Source organism: Dama dama, chromosome X, assembly GCF_033118175.1.
Source record: "Dama dama isolate Ldn47 chromosome X, ASM3311817v1, whole genome shotgun sequence".
NCBI classification, from domain to species: domain Eukaryota; kingdom Metazoa; phylum Chordata; class Mammalia; order Artiodactyla; family Cervidae; genus Dama; species Dama dama.
This window is the reverse complement of record NC_083714.1, coordinates 60,001,598-60,023,139: the sequence shown is the minus strand read 5'-3', so window position 1 is coordinate 60,023,139 and position 21,542 is coordinate 60,001,598. Positions and strand designations below refer to the sequence as shown.

At 36.0% G+C, this 21,542-nt stretch overlaps 1 protein-coding gene across 1 annotated transcript in view; it reads right to left on the bottom strand.

The window, feature by feature from the left end:
- NRK (Nik related kinase) overlaps positions 1-21,542 on the bottom strand; it is a 119,431-nt gene that overhangs the window by 53,394 nt on the left and 44,495 nt on the right. Inside the window, exons 3-5 of the mRNA XM_061136489.1 lie at positions 10,684-10,740; positions 9,350-9,421; positions 3,255-3,380 (exon numbers count right to left, since the gene is read on the bottom strand). Coding sequence (XP_060992472.1) covers positions 3,255-3,380; positions 9,350-9,421; positions 10,684-10,740 — 255 coding nt within the window. The remainder of the gene's footprint in view (positions 1-3,254; positions 3,381-9,349; positions 9,422-10,683; positions 10,741-21,542) is intronic.

Below are 21,542 nucleotides of genomic sequence, written 5' to 3'. Positions count from 1 at the left end.
ATGTATATGTTATGTTTAGACATTAAGATACTGCAAAGACTGGCTTAATTGTCTGGTAGGAAACTAGTAGAATTAGAAAGAACTGAAAAAAAAAATCCAAAGATCTCTGGAGGGAGAGAAAGGAGGTACCACACCAGGGATTTTTAAACCAGGAGGTGGGATCTGAGCTAAGCCTTGAAGGATAGGTTCTGCTTGGATATGCTGAGAAAGAAGAACATTCAGCTTATTGAAAACAGAATGAGCACATGGGGAAGACGTGTAAATCCATGGCTGATTCATATCAATGTATGACAAAACCCACTGAAATGTTGTGAAGTAATTAGCCTCCAACTAATAAAAAAATTTAAAAAAAAATAAATAACAACAAAAAAAAAAAGAAAATAGCTTGCACAGGGCTAAGCCTGAGTGATGACTGGAGTAGAACAAAAAAGACAGTTGAGGGAATAGTTTGCAGGTGGAAAAACAGGATATGGAGGGGAATCTCAAAACAATTTACACTTAAACATTGACTAGATTTGTTTTTATTGCTGTTTTCTTTTCTTTTTTTGTTTTTTTTTCATTATTTATATTAGTTGGAGGCTAATTACTTTACAATATTGTAGTGGTTTTTGCCATACATTGATATGAATCAGCCATGGGTTTACATGTGTTTATTTTCAAGTTTTAGAATATTTTCCCCAAGATACTGGCAAAATACAACCCGAAGGGGGAAACTGTCAGTTCCACTACTGTAGGGAAATTTTTTCCAAATAAACCACTAAGGAAAGTCTATTTTAAGGCTAATATTCTGACAGTGTCTCATTCAGATTTTACTTTATTAACAAATGGAATTTCTCAGGAAATTTGATTTTGCCACTAATGAATCAGGTGCCCAACTAGTAAATTTGCTTTCATATATTAGCTAACTAGAGGACTGACCAATGTGAAGGAGAATCTGACTATTACAATCAATTTCACAAACTTTTCTTTAAGTACAGGTTTTGCACTAGTGCCAATGTCAAATGTCAATACTACTTTGTCAGTAGAACAAGACATGCCTTTTTAAAAAAAACTATAGGTAAGTTAATTATTGCCATAGATGAAAGGAAGTAAAAGGACAGGCCCCAAATCATGAATATTTAAAAGGTATACCTTATTTCCTTTTGGAATGCTAAGATTGTCCTTTCAGAAAATTACTTCCTTATTTTATATTTGTTCACAACTGATATAACACAGAGTCTTTTACCTGAGTACACTATTTCAATAAACGAAGATAAGAAAAGCAGCCTAACAAACCAGATACTACAGATAAAGCACAAAAAGGTTAATTTTCATGTCTACTATATCGAATGGTTACAACATATACACTGTGGTATTGGAAGAAAGGGGCTCATTTTGAACCATGACAAACATGAATTAAAGTCATTCACTAAGGTGAACACTGGAAAATTTTGCCAGTATTACCCAACTCAGAAGAGTTCTACTATGAAAAGAATGCAAGACGTTCTCATTTTTCCCGAATTTGTATGCACAGTGCCTGACTGTACTTTATAAATGGTAATTATTTTGTTATTTGCTTCCTAGGTGTTCAGATTTACATAGGAAAGAAAGTGTGAATGGTCCCAGGAAAACTCTTACCTCAACAAATAACTTTTGCATGCAGTGCCTATTTATCCTTCAGATATCAGTGTAAGAAAAAGTTTCTCATGGAAGAGTTTTCCTTTCCCTAACTTAGATTCCTTTGTTATTTGCCCACAAAAAAAGCATGTTACTTCCCTTCTGACCAATTATACATTTATTTGTGTGATTATTTGATTGATATTTGTCTTCACAAATAGACTATAAGTTCCAGTGGGCCAGATCCATGGAAATTCAGCTTACAATTGTATCCTCAGCATCTAGGAGAAAGCCTGGAAGCAGATAGCTTTCGAATGAATAGATGTTATATGACTGAATTAATTGAGCACTGAGAAACATATCTAATAAGTAGACTGCCATACTGTCAAGAGAAAAAAACTTGTAAAAATATATTTAAAGACAAATGTTGTATGCCCCTCCAAAAGGAAAAAAAAAAAAAAAAAAACTGTAGCCATGAAAAATGCACAGTGGTATTTAACAAAATTTGAACTGGCATTGTCAGAGAATAGAGGATTTAGTTAACTGGACATTTGGGAGAAAATAGGTTTAAACTGAAGATCTCTAAATTTGAGGGTTCTCAAAATGTGGTACCCAGATGAGTATCATCAACATAACTTGTAAACTTATTAAAAAGTGCAAATTCGTGGACTCCCTACCCCAGACTAACTGAATTAATAACTCCATGGGTGGGGCCCAGCAATCTGTTTTTATTAGGATCTCCATGAAATTCTGTTGCAGGCTAAAGTTTGAGAAACACAGCTTCAATTCAATCCCTTGTTGAAACCTTCCTATATTGCCCACTATCCTGCTTCTTAAAGTTCACATATAAAATGTAACAGAATCTTTCTCTGACTCTTAAAAATTCTGAAAAGTCTCAGGTATTATTTAAAAGATACCACTCTTAACGTGGACTAGAAAGGCAAAAGAATGTTCACAGACCCCAGATGATGTTCTAAATATTCCTTTTTAAATAAAGATATATTTGATTGAAGCTCCTTTCTTATGGTTTGATTATGTCTCCTATAGGAGAGGGCAGCAACAATTCTGGTAACTGTAGCATAGGTTTCAGTTAGCTTTTAAAATTTATAGCTCATTGATTTGTAATTCATGATCCTATAGGCATGAAGCCTAAGAAAAGGATAAGTCAACTAACCATTTAGAAAAACAGTTTCTAGAAATTATGTTTAAAGATAATTGCACTTAGCAAACACTTAAATTGTACTCATATACTCATTCCAAGTGTGACTTAGAATAGATATTTATTATTCAGTCATTGGGCCCAAATCCATCAGGTAATCTCCTTAGCTATACCTTTAATTTATAATCAAATGTATTAGCTACATAAAGTTAAAAGCAGCAAAACTCTATTTGAAAAGAAATATGTTAGATATTTCCAGTATTCATTTGAGTCCTCTCACATCCTACCCCCGAACCCCTTGCCAGTTACTTAATTTACTTTTCCATATTTTATCACTCTCATTTCCAGGAATTAGAGCACATTTTTTTCATACTACTTTGAGCAGCTGCATGCTTAAGTTCTTCTGTAGGTGCACAAAAATGACATCTCAATTTATGAAAGTATATGTTCTGAAGTGAGACAGTCTTATGCAATAAGATCAAGGTAACTAAATACACACCCAAAGTTGATGCCTCTGGCCAGGGGGACTCAGCTTGAAAAATGCACCATAGAAGGACACAATGTTCTTGTGGAAAGAGTACTTCTTCAAAAGGTTGAGTTCAGTCCTGAGATCCTCTTCTTCATCCTACAGAATAAGGATAGTAAAATTCCTAAGCTATGCCACTCAATGACTATGGTATCCTAAGCTATAGTAGATCAAAGAAGGAGAATCAAATACCCCACAACAATGTATAATAAAATCTCAACTAGAACTCTCAGAATGGAGATGTGGGGTTAACTGGGAATTTGGGAGAAAATAAAGGTCAATTGAGTATCTTTTAATTCAATGGTTCTTAAAGTATGACCCCTGGACCAGCAGTGACCACTGTATGAAGTTTGCACTAAATGGAATAACCCAATTAAACTGCAAAAGTCAATGGTTTTAGTATATTAAAAAAATTATTCAACCATTGAACATTTTTATCACCCCAAAAGGAAATCCCATACTCTTTAGCTATCACCCCCAAATTCTGCCACCACATCCCAGCTTCAAGCAACCACAAATATTTTTTCTATCTCTATAGATTTATCTATCCTTAACATTTTATATAAATGAAAATAATATAGTATATAAACTTTTATGACTAGTTTGTTTTCCCCCCAGGGTTCATCCATGTTGTAATACATATCAGTATTTCATTCTTTTTTATTTACCATTCATCAACTGAATGAGTTATTTCTACCTTTTATCTAGTATGAATAATGCTGCTATGAACATTCATTTCAACTTTAATGTAGATATATATTTTCATTTCCCTTTGGTATATACCTAGGAGTAAAATTGTTGGGTCAAATGGTAATGCTATATTTAACATTTTGATGAAATGTCAAACTGTTTTCCATAGTGGCTATACAATTTTACATTCCCAAATGAATGATGGTTCTCATTTCTCTATACCCTCACTTCACACTCATTATTTTCTGTTTAATTATTATAACACCATAGTGGGTGTAAAGTGATTATCTCATTGTAGTTTTGATTTGCAACTCCATGAAGACTGATGGAGTTAAGGATCTTTTCATGGGCTTATGAGCCATTTTATGATCATCAGAGGCGTGTCTAATAAAATATCTTTGCCCCTATTTTTAAGTTGGGTCACTTGTCTTTTTATGATTAAATTGTAGGATTTATTTATATATTCTATATATAAGTACTTTATAAGATATATGATTTGCAATTATTTTCTCCCATTCTGTGGGCAGTCATTTTACTTTCATGATAGTGTCTTTTGAGGCACAAAATTTTAAATTTTGATGAAGTCCAATTTATCGATTTCTTGTTTTGTTGTTTGTACTTTTGGTGTCATGTCTAAGGATCTCTTATCAAATCCAAGGTCACCAAATGAACTCCAATCTTTTCTTCCAAACATTTTATAGTTTTAGATCTTACATTTAGGTTTTTTATACATTTTGAGTTAATTTTCATAGAAAGCAGGGAACCAATTTCATTCTTTTACCTGTGGATATCTAGTTACCTCAGCATTATTTGTTGAAAAGTCTAGTCTTTCCCTATAAATCGTGTTTTCATTCATGTTGAAAATTAGTTGACCACAGATAAATGGAAATAATTCTATTTAACTGATTTATATCAAAAAAGCAAAAGAGTTCCAGAAAAACATCTATTTATGCTTTATTGACTATGCTAAAGCCTTTGACTGTGTGGATCACAATAAACTGTAGAAAATTCTGAAAGAGATGGGAATACTAGACCACCTGACCTGCCTTTTGAGAAACTTGTTTGCAGGTCAGGAAGCAACAGTCAGAACTGGACATGGAACAACAGACTGGTTCCAAATAGGAAAAGGAGTACGTCAAGGCTGTATATTGTCAACCTGCTTACTTAACTTATATGCAAAGTACATCATGAGAAACACTGGGCTGGAAGAAGCACAAGCTGGAATCAAGATTGCCAGGAGAAATATCAATAACCTCAGATATGCAGATGACACTACCCTTATGGCAGAAAGTGAAGAGAATTGAAGAGCCTCTTGATGAAAGTGAAAGGGGACAGTGAAAAAGTTGGCTTAAAGTTCAACATTCAGAAAACTAAGATCATGGCATCTGGTCCCATCACTTCATGGAAAATAGATGGGGAAACAGTGACAGACTTTATTATTTTGGGCTCCAAAATCACTGCAGATGATGATTGCAGCCATGAAATTAAAAGATGCTTACTCCTTGGAAGGAAAGTTATGACCAATCTAGACAGCATATTAAAAAGCAGAGACATTACTTTGCCAACAAAGGTCCGTCTAGTCAAGGCTGTGGCTTTTTCAGTAGTCATGTATGGATGTGAGAATTGGACTATAAGGAAAGCTGAGTGCCAAACAATTGATGCTTTTGAACTGTGGTATTGGAGAAAACTCTTGAGAGTCCCTTGGACTGCAAGGAGATCCATCCTAAATGAGACCAGTCCTGGGTGTTCATTCTAAGGACTGATGTTGAAGCTGAAACTCCAGTACTTTGGCCACCTAATATGAAGAGCTGACTCATCTGAAAAGACCCTGATGCTGGGATTGAGAGCAGGAGGAGAAGGGGATGACAGAGGATGAGATGGTTGGATGGCATCACCGACTCAATGGACATGAGTTTGGGTAGGCTCCCGGGGTTGGTGATGGACAGGGAGGCCTGGTGTGCTGCAGTTCATGGGGTCACAAAGAGTCGGACACGACTGAGCTACTGAACTCAACTGCACTGATCTATATGTCTATCCTTATGCTTGTATCACGTTGCCTTAATTGAATTTTAAAGTTTCTAGTTTGATTTGTCCTATAATTTTAAAAGATATGCTTAAATTCATTATTTTCCTAATCACTACAGTGGTAAATATGTTAAAAAGCTATCTATCAATCCAGTGGTCTGAATTCCTAGTAGCTCTAAATTTCATATCATTGCAAATAAAAAAAGCTCTCCTACAGCATCTTATAAGTTCAATTTATATAACCTTTTCAGGAATACTCTCACTGTACAGAGTGAGATATATTTGTAGTATGTGAAGAAAAAAAGACTTTTAAAGATAAAGTTAAACTCCTGTTCTGAAATCCAGTGAAAAAGGATACCTTTGACTTATTCTGGGCAATGAATTAGAACATGGCCCACTGGCATTAAAAGTAATTAATGGGTGAACCTCTAACTATCTTTAGTTATCCCCAGCATTTCCCTCAATTAACTTGACTTGACAACCTTAAGGTAGTGGAAAATACATCTGTAGAACATTTTTTAGCATTTCCCTAGTATTTTCCAGTGGATTTATTCATAAACATTCAACAATTATAAAACAAATCTAGATACCTGAATGTCTTTGGGGGAGGGGATGGAGCCTTATTTCTCCACTTGGAAGCTCTAACATCAGGATCTGCATTTATTGTGTAATAAAAGCATGAAAATTAAGACAATCACCTGTAGCAGGAGAATTATATAGAAGTTCAGGTTCCAGTTTCACCCTAGCCTCCCAAGGAAGCTTGGTTGATAAGTTGCCTTCACATTCCCTTAACCTGTTTAGCTAAAGGCTAATCCTCATGGCTTTCATTCTTGCCATATAGGACCCTTAAACTTTCTGCTTCCCTTGTGATGTTGTTATTCTTTGAAATGATAACAGTATCTGCCATCATATAGAAATAAACCTTAGAAACTAGCAATTCTAAATATAGAGGGGTACTCTCAGTTTCTAGCAAGGCACCAAGGTTCTGCTGAGAGAAATATGAACTCATAAAGACTGCAGTAAGTAAGAATGAGATGATAATGTGAGGATAAGAACACAAAGAACAGGTTAAAGAGAAGCGCAGGCCAGATTGAGTCCTTCAACTTGTTTGGTAGTTTGATATCAAAGAACTTACTTTTCTTTCTGAGCTAGAAACCTCATGTCCTTGAGCAGGAAGAGAACAGCTGGGCTCCTAGCAACTATGTAGTTGTATTTAACTATACTTTTATTCTTGTTATAGGTAGGCTAAATATTCTGGTGCCATTTTACCTATGAGAAACCTGATGACTAGAGAGGTAAGACCATTTTTCCAAGTACTTCTTAGCTATTTAGCAGTAGACTTGGCATTGGAACTCATGTTTCTTGACTTCCACACTACTGCTATTTTCGTAAACCCCTGATTAATGAGATGTGTGTGCAAGTCACAAACTTCTTACCCCAAAGGATTCAGGATGATTTAGAGATGCTAACTGGCCGATCAATTATTTTTCTTACTAAAATATATAATCAGAGAACTCAAAGCTCCCAACTAGAAAAACTTCTAAGAGTGGGTCTCCCACATAAATGTAAACTCCCCCAAAACCAATAAACCAAGATCAGACATGTTTGGAAAGCATTAGTATGTTTGCCATTCTCAATTAACAGGAAGTTGAGCTTGTGAGAAACACATAAGTACATTATATCCATCAGGCCAAGTGGGTAATTTAAAACTCTCACATATATCCCGGTAATATGATGCTATAGCATTTCCTGGCTCAAGGCCAGTTGATCCCAAGTGGCCTGAATATCCTGCTTTTTGTCAAGAAGAGGCAGCTCAAGGATGCCAAAACTTGCATTGCAATTTCACCCAATTCTAAAATCTAAGTATTTTACCCTAGAGAAAGACTTCAGAGAGAGTTTGATCTTCAAATGAATTAACCCAAATATTTGATAAAACCAGAATTAGTGAAAAAATTATAATTTTCATACCTTACCTTTTACAGCTTTTTGATTAACATAAGCATTACCTCTTACATTTAGATATGCTTTGTCTCCCAAGAAACACTGTAAACAAAACAGGAGCCCGGTACTTTTAAACTAATCATGAAACTGTTTACCGATATTGTCTTAATATAACTAGAAAGTTCTTCTGGATCTGATTATTAATGGAAAAGCTTATTTTTAAATGAGTCTGGAAGCATATTTATTAAGATACAAAAGGTTGAAAATATTTGAATACTAGATAGCTAACTGCAGGGGAGAAAATCAAGAAAAAAATGTCAGTTATATTGTTAGAACAAAATTCTATATTTAGGCCCCCAGAATATTTTGATAGATCACTAACATCTAGATTATCAAGATCTACTGAAAAAGAATATCCTTTGCCAGAGCTTATTCCAGAGCCAGCAAATTATCAGAGTAATAGATACTGCTTTGTAAGGCAGTTAAAAAGCTTCAGGTAGAAATCACCTTCCCATTCCTTCATGTATTCAAGTACTGTGTCAGATGTCTGAACACTCAGGCTGGGCAGCCTGTTGGTTTTCTGTCTATGACTGTTCTCTCACACATGAAGAGAGTAGTCTTCATTGGGCTCATACATGATGGCAATGTCTCTAAGAGCCTTGATGGGGGAAAAGCCAGTCAGTCCAGAATATCATGTAAAAGGTATGAAAAGAATCTTGCCAAGGCCAATTTTAGACTTCCCTGGTGGCTCAGTCGGTAAGGAATCTGCCTATAATGTAGGAGACCTGGGTTTGGTCCCCCGGTCAGGAAGAACCCCTGGAGAATGGCATGGCAACCCACTCCAGTATTCTTGTCTGGAGAATCTCATGGACAGAGGAACCTGGTGGGCTACAGTCCATGGGGTTGCAAAGAGTCGGACACGACAGAGTGACTAAGCACATAAGGCCAATTTTAGACAAAATTCACTCTTGTTCCCATCATCTCTTTTGTTATTCTTCAGCTAGCGAGCTATATGTGCTGTGAATTTACTTAGTCCTTCACCTGCAGTCAACACTTACCTGTTCAGGGTACCATTTCTTCTAGGCCCTACCTTCCAAAAGATGCTAGTGTTCAAATATGATGAATGAATCTGTGTCAGTACATTAAAAACATAAATATCACTTTCAGGCAAGAAGAGTTTAGTGGTGGCCTTCTACAGATAATGATATAATAATCGGGTGGAGAGGGAGGTGGGAGCGGGGATTGGGATGGGGAATATGTGTAAATCCATGGCTGATTCATATCAATGTATGACAAAACCCACTGAAATGTTGTGAAGTGATTGGCCTCCCACTAATAAAAAAAAATTAAATTAAAGTTGAAAATTAAAGGAAAGATGGCTTTGGACGCTAATGAAGACTTTCAGTACTCACACTGTATCTCCAGCCGACAGACTTTTGATATTTATTCACTCTCACTCGCCTTCCTATTTCAGGTAAAGGGGTCTGCAAAGCCAAGAACAAAACTTTATTAAATGCACTGGTACACTCTGAAAATGATTTATTCTTGAGTACTTTGTGCTTAAGTACTAAATGAAAGAGTAACATAATTCCTCTCTCAATTTTCACTAATAGTTTTAATTTAAAAAATCAGATTCTTATATACACAGAAACTTGGCAAAAAATTCATAGTAACAGATTTAACTGCCATTTATGGAAAAGTACAATTTGATGATTGTAAAGTGCTATTTCTTCTAACAAACAAGGTAATTGACACTATCTATGGGCTGAACATAATTTTTAACTGTTTCAAGTCAGAGTATCTAAAATGTAGATTAAATGTAGGTCAAAGACTATTAAGTTGAAAAAAAGGGAATATGTATTTTAGAGGGTCTCACTCAAGGAGTACCAAGCTGATTATTTGGAAGTCGTAGTTTACAGGGTAAAATAAATCCATAACACCTCAAAATTCATTTGACATTTACTGATGAAACAAAAAACTTGCAACTCTTTAAATAGTTTCAGCAATTCACTTCCTGCACAAATTGGAAAAGAACGGTTTATGGCGTTGTAACAATTCAGTGACTATTTTTCAAATATGATATTTTAGAATTTTCTTTTAGGTTATAGTGAAGTGAAAATATTTTGACCTTTGTTATGCCCATGCTAATATTATCCTGAGAAAGTGAGGTACTCATGCTAAAGAAAGAGGACAGAAATCAGGGCTTAGCATAATCTATGACAATATATTATGACCCATGACACAGCTTCATGAATGTTAGTCAGAACACTGCCAATTAAACTCTCTCTTGTGCATCTGTTAAAAAATACATGAAAAAAAGTGCATCTCAGACAAGTTCTTTTCCTCCTACTGAAAACCTAATGGACTGAGTTTTCAAAAGGAATTGTTGGGGAGGGAAAGAAATATGATAAAACAGAGGAGTAACGAAATATTAGAGGAAATTTACTGTTTACTATGCCTGGGAATAGATAATCAACCAGAAATAGACAGGAAGATGGATTTTTTCATTTTTATAACATACAAGAATATATAGGACTTTTGCTGTGACTACAATTTTATGTGTAAATGTAATAAATCAATAATAATAATATACTAGTGATAGAAATAATATTAAATTACAAATAAATGCAAATTAAGATAATTATATATAACAATGATGCAGAAAACAAATACAATATTTTCTGAGCTGTTTATCCCAAGACCACAGTCCACTAAGCAACAGAATACAGACAGGATGTAATATTACCTTACGAGCATTCATCACTTTCACAGCTGTAAATGCACCAGTCTTTTCATGGAGTCCCTGAAACATAAGATAGTAATAAACATTGAATACTGGCTATATAATCCAGCAATCAAGAAGCAAAGTAAAAAAAATATTAAAATTAAATAAGGTTAAACACTGTAGTCTATTATGAAATATAAAGTATTATAGAGAGATGAACTATAATGTATTATATAAACCAAAGCATCTTGATGAAAAGTAAAAATTTCAGACTGGAGATAGGGAAAAAGGAAATGTTTAACTGAACATTTTTCAACTGATTATGTGGTACTATGCAGACAGATATTTCTATCGAACTCCTCTTCATATACTAAAAAAAGTTTTTTCCGTAATTATCACAGATAAGAGTGACACATAATTAATTCAATGGCCTATAAACCATTTAGTGTGTCTCAATCATATGAACCATAGATATTTATGAACAGAAGTCCTGAAAGATTCTTTCTTATTGAAAACCCTCTGAGTTCTAAGAACTTGCATTTATACAAAATGCAAGTACACGTTACAGATTTATAATTTTCAAAAATGAGCACAGAGGTTGGGAATAAGACTTCTTATTTTGTAACTAATGCCTTTTAAAATATTTCAAGCTGAAATCATAGAGAAAAATCAGTCTGATATTGATATGAGTAAGGCTTGAACTTGAAACAGATTTTTTTCCCCTAGGAGACTGCATTCTTTGGCTGGACTGGGTTAGACAATATTTCCCCAGAATTGAGGTTCACCCATAACTTCAGATTGTGACTTTTCTCAAAAACAGGGTCTTTGCAGATGTAATCAAGTTAAACGAGGTTGTATTAGATTACCATGGTCAATGACTGGTATGTTTATAAGAGAAAGGTGAGGGATATTTGGACACACACAGAAACAGAACATGGCTATATGAAGACAGGAAGAAAGTGGAGTGATGCAGCTATAAACCAAAGGATGTCAAGGATTGCTGGCAACCACTAGAAGCTAGGAAGAGGGAAGGAAGTATTCTTCCCTAGAGCCTTTAAAGCGAGAATGGCTCTGCAGACTTATAGCTTCGAGAACTATGAGAGAATAAATTTCTGATGTTTAAAGCCACCTAATTTGTGGATTTGTCACTGCAAATCTAGTAAAATAATATGGGGGCAAAACAAAGAACTGTTAGTAGTCACAGATCTCAGGTGAAATACAGCCACATTTTTAAATGTAACAGAATGATCAGATGAGGGGGTGTGGTGTTTCTGGACAGTATTTTTAATATCTTGGGTAATGTGCCAAGTGAGTAGCTATGCAAGAGATCAAGATTCCTTGAATTCAGAACAGTGATCCTTAAATATATTGCTTATCTGTTGTCACACCTCTCTAATAAAAATATGTGCTTTGAAGTATATGAAAACAAAGTAGAAGTTTTCATATACTTTAGATGACTCCTACAAGTTTTCTCATCAAAATAAAGCCAACTGATCAAAGAAGCTTGAAAGAAAAGAAGCCCACTCTACCATTACCATCAATGTTACATGAGTGTCAAAACTGTTTTTTCCATGATATGATTGATAGGATTTAATCCTGTACATTCAAGGTTACTTCAGTTCTATTGAACAAGCCACTGTTTGTAAATGAAGGTTTGTAAATGAAGACATGTGTCACAAACAGATCAGCAGGCTTTCAAAGAAATAAACTAACTAGAAATACCAGCACTTTGAATTGAACTAGGCATTAAGCAGCTATACTGGTTAAATGGTTGAAGCACTGATGAGAAGTGGCATGGATTGCTGGTTTCAGTTTATGGAGTCAGGCCTGTGAGTTGGGTCAAGGCGGTTTTTATTCAACTGTGTTCTCAAAAAAAAAAAAATGCTAAAGTTACTAACTATTGGTACCTCTGAATATGACCTTTATTTTTGGGAAACAGGGCCTTTGCAGATATAAGCAACTTAAGATAATGTCATACTGAATTAATTCAGTTCAGTTCAGTTCAGTTGCTCAGTCGTGTCTGACTCTTTGCGACCCCATGAATTGCAGCACGCCAGGCCTCCCTGTCCATCACCAACTCCCAGAGTTTACTCAAACTCATGCCCATCAAGTCGGTGACACCATCCAGCCATCTCATCCTCTGTCGTCCCCTTCTCCTCCTGCCCCCAATCCCTCCCAGCATCAGGGTCTTTTCCAATGAGTCAACTCTTCACATGAGGTGGCCATAGTACTGGAGTTTCAGCTTGAACATCAGTCCTTCCAATGAACACCCAGGACTGATCTCCTTTAGGATGGACTGGTTGGATCTCCTTGCAGTCCAAGGGACTCTCAAGAATCTTCTCCATTGACATAAATCAGCCATGCATGTTAATGTATGGCAAAAACCACTACAATATTGTAAGGTAATTAGCTTTCAACTAATAAAAATAAATGAAAAATAAAAAAGAGTCTTCTCCAACACCACAGTTCAAAAGTGCTCAGCTTTCTTCACAGTCCAACTCTCACATCCATACATGACCACTGGAAAAACCATAGCTTTGACCAGACGGACCTTTGTTGGCAAAGTAATGTCTCTGCTTTTTAATATGCTATCTAGGTTGGTCATAACTTTAGGGATGGCCCTAAAACCAATAACTAGTGACCTTATAATAAGGGGAAATTTTGGACACAGATACCCAGGGAGAATGCCATATGACGACAGAGGCAGAGATTCGACTGGTATGTCTACAAGGATTGTTGGCAATCACCCAAAGCTAGAAGAGGCAAGGAATCTTCCTTCCTAGTCCCTCCAGAGGGAGAATGGCCCTAGAGTCACTTTGATTCTGGAATTCTAGCCTCTAGAATTGCGAGGGAATAAATTCCCTTTCTTTTAAGCCATCAAGTTTGTGGTTAATTTGTTATAGCAGACCTTGAAAACTAGTACACAAGGCTAGCCTGATGGAAACTAAGCAAGGGAATGGGGCTGGACTTGTGATAGTGTTCAGAAATTAATGATCAAAGTATAAGGAAATATCTAGGATCAGGTGAGCAGTTTTGGGTGGAACATGACAGCTACCAAAGACTAGAGTTTTTAAAGGAAATGAAAATATTGTAAGTTATTGATTGATCAGAGAAAAGTAATTAATATTTTAGATATTAATGCCTTATCAGATAGATGATTTGCAAATATGTTCCCCCATTCTGTAGGTTGCCTTTTCATTGTGCTGATGGTTTCTTTCGCTATGCAGAAAGTTTTTTGCTTGATGTAGCCCCACTTAATTATTTTTGCTTTTGCTGCTTGTGCTTTTGGTGTCATATCCAAAAAATCCTTTTGAAGACCGATGTCAAGAAGTTTTTCCCACTGTGTTCTCTTCTCAGGAGCTTTACAACTTCAGGTTAAGTCTTTAACCCATTTTGTGTTAACTTTCGAACTAGGGTAAGATAAGGGTCCAATTTTAATCTCTTGCATGTGGAAATTTAAATATGTTGGAAACTCCCACATTAATTTATAGATCTGGGAAAAATATATATTAAAACTTTTATCTATGCAGCCCTTATCATGACATAGAAAGTACTGTTTTTCTAATTATTCACATAAACACTTTCTAGTCAAAGTTCACTCACATCTGTATGCACAAAGATAACATGCTGGAAACTGGTTCTCACACAGCCTTTAGAGGAGTTAAAATGTTTACCCCTTGATTCTAAGAGGTTTTTGTGCGCCAAACTACTATCCTGTGCAACACAAATATTGGGCATGTTAGCAAAGTGAAGGACAGGGAATCCTGGCATGTGGCAAGATCTACAGTGAATAAACCACAAAATTTTTAAACATATGGAACACACAGCCACCATATTCATGGCATATATTAGTGAGATAGCATCTTTAAAAAGTGCCACCAATTGCCATAGAACAGAGAAAATCAACTTGGCTCCATCTTTATTATCTGGGTTTTATTCTCTCAACTGAAAACTACAATTATTTCTCTGATGAGACAAGGTATGCTAATACAGAGTCTTAAAAAACCATGCTCACTATGTCTATAGAGGAATTAAACCCCAGATTGTGGAACCAAGCCCAGGGTTAACATGCCTAACCATTATGCAAGTTTTCGTAGAAGTCTAGAATATCCAGGCAATAAATGGAAAATTGCTGCCTGTTAACTTAGTGTATCAGAGACTACTTTCTGTATCTTGACTTTTAAAATATTTTTTTATTTTAAATAGTAATTTCAGACTTAGAGAAAAGTTTTAAAGATAGTACAAGGTGCTTCTCTATATCCTTTACACTGTTTCTTTTAAAGGTTAACATCTTAATGACCATGGCACAACTGTCAAAATTAAGAAATTAATATTGGTCTAATACTCTTAACGACATTATAATCCTTATTAGGATTTCCTCAGTTTCCCCACTAACATCCTTTTTGTCAGACCCAAAATGGGATCCTGCCTTCTATTTAGTTGTCATGTCTCCTTAGGCTTTTGTAATCTGTGATAGTGCTCAGTCTTTTCTGTTTTTCATGAGCTTGACACTTTTCAGAAGTACTGGTCAAGTATTCTACAGAACGTCCCTCACTTTGGGTTTGTCTGATGTTTTCTCATGACTAGACTGAGGTCACGGGTTTGAGGAAAGAACACCATGGGAGTGAAGTGCCCTTCTCATCACATCATGTCACAAGTACATGGTATGACCATAACTGATCATTGGTGATATTAACCTAGATCACTTGGTTTAAGTGATATCTGCTAGGTTTCTTTTTCCCCTATTTCCCCTTCTCATATTCTACTCATTCTATCAATCAGAAGTGATTGATGTTGGTTTCGAAGAGGGATAACACTATTCTTGAGCATTTATCTAGAGAACTTAGATGTCATCTTGAGATAAACTATTTGTTTAGTGGTGCCATCTTGTGGTTTATTGAAGTTGTTATATGATCTTGATTTTAGCTGAAGGTCATGTTGTCATAAGCAGATTGCCTATCAAATAAGACGTTGAACTAGGACCAGCACATTCTATTTCTAGGATGTGCCTTTTTTCAGTTACAATATATGCTTTATGAAAAATTAATTTAAAACACCATTTGTTGAAAACACACATAGAGAATGCTAAGATTGAACGTTAAATAATCTCACATTTCCCACTGGTCTTAGTGAATATTACACAGGAAAATCACAAAGAAAACCTTAAATTATAAATGTGGGGTTTTTTGGTCTGAGTTTCCTACCATCAGTAATTTCAATACTATCATATAGGAGCTACTAACTGCATTACAGTACAATGCTCCCTTAAATAGGGTTTGAAAACTAAGAATTTTTAATTCTCAAGCATCACAGTGCAAGAAGAAGAAAATTCCACTAGCTTTCATTCCTACCATAAGAAAAGAAATTCCTGTTTAAATCTTTTGCATACATTCACAGGCCCTCTCATATTTGAGTAATAGAAGATATGTAGTAACAATGTTTTGTAGCAATTTCCCGACTCTAAGCTCAGGCCTATTAACATCTGTAGTCAAATCACCTATATTTTCACCTTAGGCAACTGTCTGTCTTGTAACCAAGCTCATTTAACTTAAATTTCATTATTTATAGATGCAGCTCATATGATACAAATTTTAGGGGCAAAAGAAGGTCAACTACTCAAAAAATCTCCCTTCCACTCCACCCTACAATTCACTTCAAAGTATAAAAATCAGTATTATGGCCTCATTTTTATTAAAGAAGTGAAACTCTCATACTATTCAAATGTTAGCTGAAAAAAGCTGATTTATCATTCTTCATTTTCATTAACACTTTAGCATGAGTTAGAGGATCAGTTTAGATAACTGCAGGAATGGTAATAAACAGTTAAGTGTTGACGGAGGAAGGAAAGTGCTAGAGTCTGAGGAGTTCCAGGAGAGATTGCTCCTCAACCATAATGAAGGTAGCAAGTGTCTAGAATGGGGAGCAAGGTAAAGGTGTCTGAGAAGAGACTCTAAAAGTATGAAGGGAGAAAAAAAAAGAGGGGGTGGAGTGGAGAGGTAAAGAGACAAAATGTGCCAAGTCACAATTTTACTGGAGGAATTTACAGTGCTTAAGATGTATATATCTGAAACAATTACAGAATGAAACCAAATACAAAGACTACTTAATAAGATGAATTCTTGGGTCCCAAATATAGTCTAAATACAGTTTAAAGAGTTTGAGAGAATAAACATATGATACCACGTGAAGGTCTTAAATAAAGTCCTAAGAAATTTCTCTAATTTATGATCTCACAACTATTTTCTAGGATTGTACTCTAAAATATAGTAATTAGGACAAATGTATTCTTTTTCCAGGACCATTTGAAATTATCCAGGAAAGAACATAAATTCCTCAATGTGTTGATATCAATTTGGCAATGATTCATGTTCTTATTAATTAATTTAGATAATCAAATAAGCAGTGTTAGTCTTCTTCACAGGAAAAACAAAACTTTACTACTGTGCTATTGCTCGTCAATGGCTCCAAGCTGAATTTAAATATTGTGAATCTGTCCTTTGAACAGAAAGCGTGATATGTCTCTGAATTTAGGACACTAGTTACATATAAACCATTGTTAAAATGTATATGTGTCTGCTTCAAACAAACAAAAATTGCAGGACAATCTTTACATACATAACAAAATAAATGAAGGGATGACCATGAAAGAACTCTGGTTTACAAATGGACTTACACTAGCTTTCACTAAACACCAAACTTTTCAAATTCATTTTCGGAAAGTGGAATTACCACATTTCAGATTACTTCCAATTTGAGGAAATATATCAGGAGTAATAAAGCAAGGTCAATTTGCAGATTGGTAATCCAGATCAAACTACAGATTAGCCAATGATTACAAAAGAAAATTGGTGGCTTCACTTGTGGCTCAGATGGTTAAGAATCCATCTGCAATGCAAGAGACCTGGGTTTGAACCCTAGGTCGGGAAGATCCCTGGAGAAGGGAATGGCAACCCACTCCAGTATTCTTGCCTGGGAAATTCCATGGACAGAGGAGCTGGTGGGCTACAGTCCATGGGGTCACAAAGAGCTGGGAATGACTGAGCAACTAAACAACAACAAATTACAAATTGTCAGTATCCTGGTCACTTGAAACTTAGCCTTACTTATTTCTAGTGGACCAGCCAGTCCATTGGGCTTTTTTTTCAGTCAGTCCATCATATTTCCTTTTGGTCACAGCATCTCAAGATTTCCATTTTTGTTTGATAGACTGTCCTCTGCCTTTGGACCTATTCAGATGGAGATAAATAGCTATTCCAGTTACTCATTGTGATTTCTGTTAGGAAATCTAGTATATTAATATAGAAGTGGAAGGAAGTGTAGGGAGAAGGATAGTAGTAGAACAAGGAAGAGGTGATGTCCCCAGGCAGGGGACAATATTCTCAAATCCTTTATAAGTATACAGAACCACATTGGGGCTTCCCTGGTAGCAGAGACAGTAAAGAATCTGCCTGCAATGCAGGAAACCCGAATTCAATCTCTGGGTTGGGAAGATCCCATGGAGAAAAGAATGGCTACCCACTCCAGTATTCTTACCTGGAAAATTTCATGGACAGAGGAGACTGGTAGGCTACCGTCCATGGTGTCACAAAGAGTATTGATGATGATAAGCAAGATATATGGGTAAATTAATTACATGCAGACAATTACAATGGACAAATAAAGGCAATAAAGTCTAGGTCTCAAGCATATAATCAGATCAAGGATTTAGTCACTCCAACAATCAACTTGGATGAAAACATAAAAAGTTCTTGAAATTTGGGAATGTATGTCTTTCATTTTGGTATCTCTAATACCTAGTAGAATGGCTGGTACCCTTTTAATGAATACTAATTGGGGGAACGATGAATACAGTAACTGGGAAGGCTTCCTGGAAGAGGTACAATATCAATTGCACCATGAAGATGTCACAGCATTTGAACAGATTCTGAAGGGCAGGGTGGACCCAGTGAGTGACACACCATGAACAAAGGCTATGAAGTAATGCTGATTAGGAAGGCACAGCCAGAGAAGAAGAAAAGAAAAAAGTGGCAGTGGCCATACAGAGAGGAAAGAAAAAAAGAATATGAGAGTGCACCTGTTTTTGTCTTGCCAGAAATTTCGGTGTAAATTTTTTTAAAAAATAAAATCTTGTTTAAAAGAAGACAGAAGTAATCGTTGAGAAATCAGTCATTAGTAGTTAGCACTTCATGACTGGCTTTTGTTAGTTAACGGTCTAATGTAAAGCTCAGGGTGGTTAAGGCACTGAAACACCAGCACTGAATCGCAGTAATGATCAATTTCTTGGGGATTACACATTTTAAACCATAACAAATGATTTAAAATAGCAGTTGTGACAGCTGTGTTGGAAAAATCCATCATCTTGCAGCAGTTAATTACCATGTTTTTTCCCCAGAAAGAACACAAGACAGTCCTTGATGGCCTTGTAATTTTGATTAGGCTTAAAACTTTATTTTTAATAATGCAGTTAAAGGAAACTGCTGTGGAAAGACTGCCAACTATTCAGCAACTCCTACATAGTCCTTCTAGTTATTTGCTTTGCTTTCTGTTGGCAAATCTAAACCACATAATCCCCAGGGCATTCTTTCTTTCTTTTCATTTGGTTTTGTGGTGGCAGAAGGCCACAAGGTACTCACTGCACTCATATCCATTTGGTAACCTTGCTTTTCATTCACACAGTTTTGTCCTTCTAGTCATTTGTTTGTATTCCAGCTTTCTTCTAGCAAACAAACCAAGTGATGCTTCAAGGTCACCAAGAGTGCAGCCCTAAATGGCATCGACCACGTACTTCATGCTGTGCTCTGGATAACGTGGCTAACAGGATAATTTTCATCATGATTGTGTCTATGCAGAAAAACAAGGACATGGGGTTCAAGAAAACTTTCAAAGGTTAGCACGCCCATAATCTTGCTTCCATGCAGGGACTTTCCTTAACCAGTGTTTGAGATGGGAAGTAATGGTGGTTTGGTTATTTGAAAGTCTTTTCCTTTGCTTCCCCTTTTAGTCTTCATCACTACCAACAAGCTCAAGAACCCCAAAGGGACAGATGAATTTGGAGCACTCAGAGTTTAGAGGTGTGGCCAAGACTGGAGAAGATCTAGCACAGATGATGAATGGGCCGAGTTGGGGAACATATAAGGGAACGTGTCAACCACTCTACGCCCCACCAGTTATCCATCAGGAAGATTTATTTATTCTAAAAATTGCCCAAGGAAGAGATGCAGCCTGTTTTGGGAGCTCCTTAAAGGAATTCCATAGACTTTAGATTTGCTTTTAAATGCTGTAAGGAACTCACAGATGTGTACATGTTTGATAAGTGTTATTTGATAATTAAGATTATTAAGACACAATTTTTATAACTCCCTCAAAGTCTAGTATATACAGTACAGGGCCACAAAAATTGTGTTCATTAAATTTATTGAGGGGAATAACTCACAAGAGGCACTAATGAGAGTCTCTAATTTTATATTTACATGAGCATCCCATCACCACAAAAGTCTTGATACAACCAAATGTACCAAAGTTGAAAAATTCTTTTTGGGTGTGACTTTCTCCTTTTGGAGTGAATTCAGAATAAGCAGGATCAGGTATTTCTGGCTTTGAGAAGATGGAGCTTGGAGTTGAATAAATACTATTTTAACCTTGACGCCTTAGGATTGCAGGCTTCTACAATCAAGTTGATACAACTTTCAGAAATTGCAATTGGGCAGAAACAGGAGCTACACTTCCTTCAAGAACAGTAACAAAGAGATTGTTGCTTGGATTTACATTTTTTAATGACACAGTTGTCACATTTAGGTCCCTTTGAAGAAGTATCATATCTTTATAAATATATTAGGAGATATAAGTGGCATTCATGTTATTTCAGCAACATAAATGAAATATATTTTAAATTGGTACTTTATATTCCTGAGGCTTCATAAATTCCTTTTACTTAATTAATCTATTTACTTGTCCATCTCTGCTATTAGACTGGCAGTTCTTTAAAGGCAGATTTCCTCTCTGTATATCTTTATAGTCTAGCACAAAGCCTGGCATGTCACCATCACTCTGCAAGTATGCATTAAACTAAACCAAGTCAATCTCCATATGGAGCTCTAAATAAGGGAGGACATGCATGGGCAAAGGTGCGTACGTAATGGTGGAAGGGTGGTGTACAAAGATAATTTTTATGCCAAGTTATGTGTGGGAAGATTTGGAGGGAGTTCAGTGTCCAATGTGCCTATGATATACTGGGGCTTTCTGACAAAGACTGAAATGCTGCACTGCACCATGGTACTCCAGGAACTCAAAGATCATTATTTGTCCATAGGTGAATTTCATTTTTGACTCTATAATCATTTTTGGGTTCCATTCTGAAGCCACTCGAAGTTCCTCAAAATCCTCTTCAGTCAGGAGACAAAACGTGCTACTCAGAGGGCATGGAAGTGCCAAGGCTCTTGCCCAGTTGGTACGTTTGATTTGCCTAATTCTTAGCCTTGCTTTCCTTAACCCATGGCTACTACTTCCAAAGTTTCTTCATTAAAGATATGCTATTTACACCTCTTGTGGTTATATCTACTACAAGTACAAGAGATGATGAGCACTCCAAGTTCCTCACCTCTTTTTTTTTTTCCTAGCAAACCCCCAAATTACCCAAACCCTGGCTAGATGGAGCCAAAGAATATACACTGAAACACACATTTTGTAGCTAAAAACCTTCTAACCACCAGCATAATCCAACAGAATAATGTTTTTCCTCATCCAGAAATTTGGGACAGTCATGGTCATGCTTATTAGAACTGTGAAAAGAGTCGGAAGAGGGCCTTCGTGGTTTCAGTGGCTATGTAGCTTAGAAACTGCCCTGTAATTTGAGGCAGTTATGTGTGCTTATACAGCAGCTT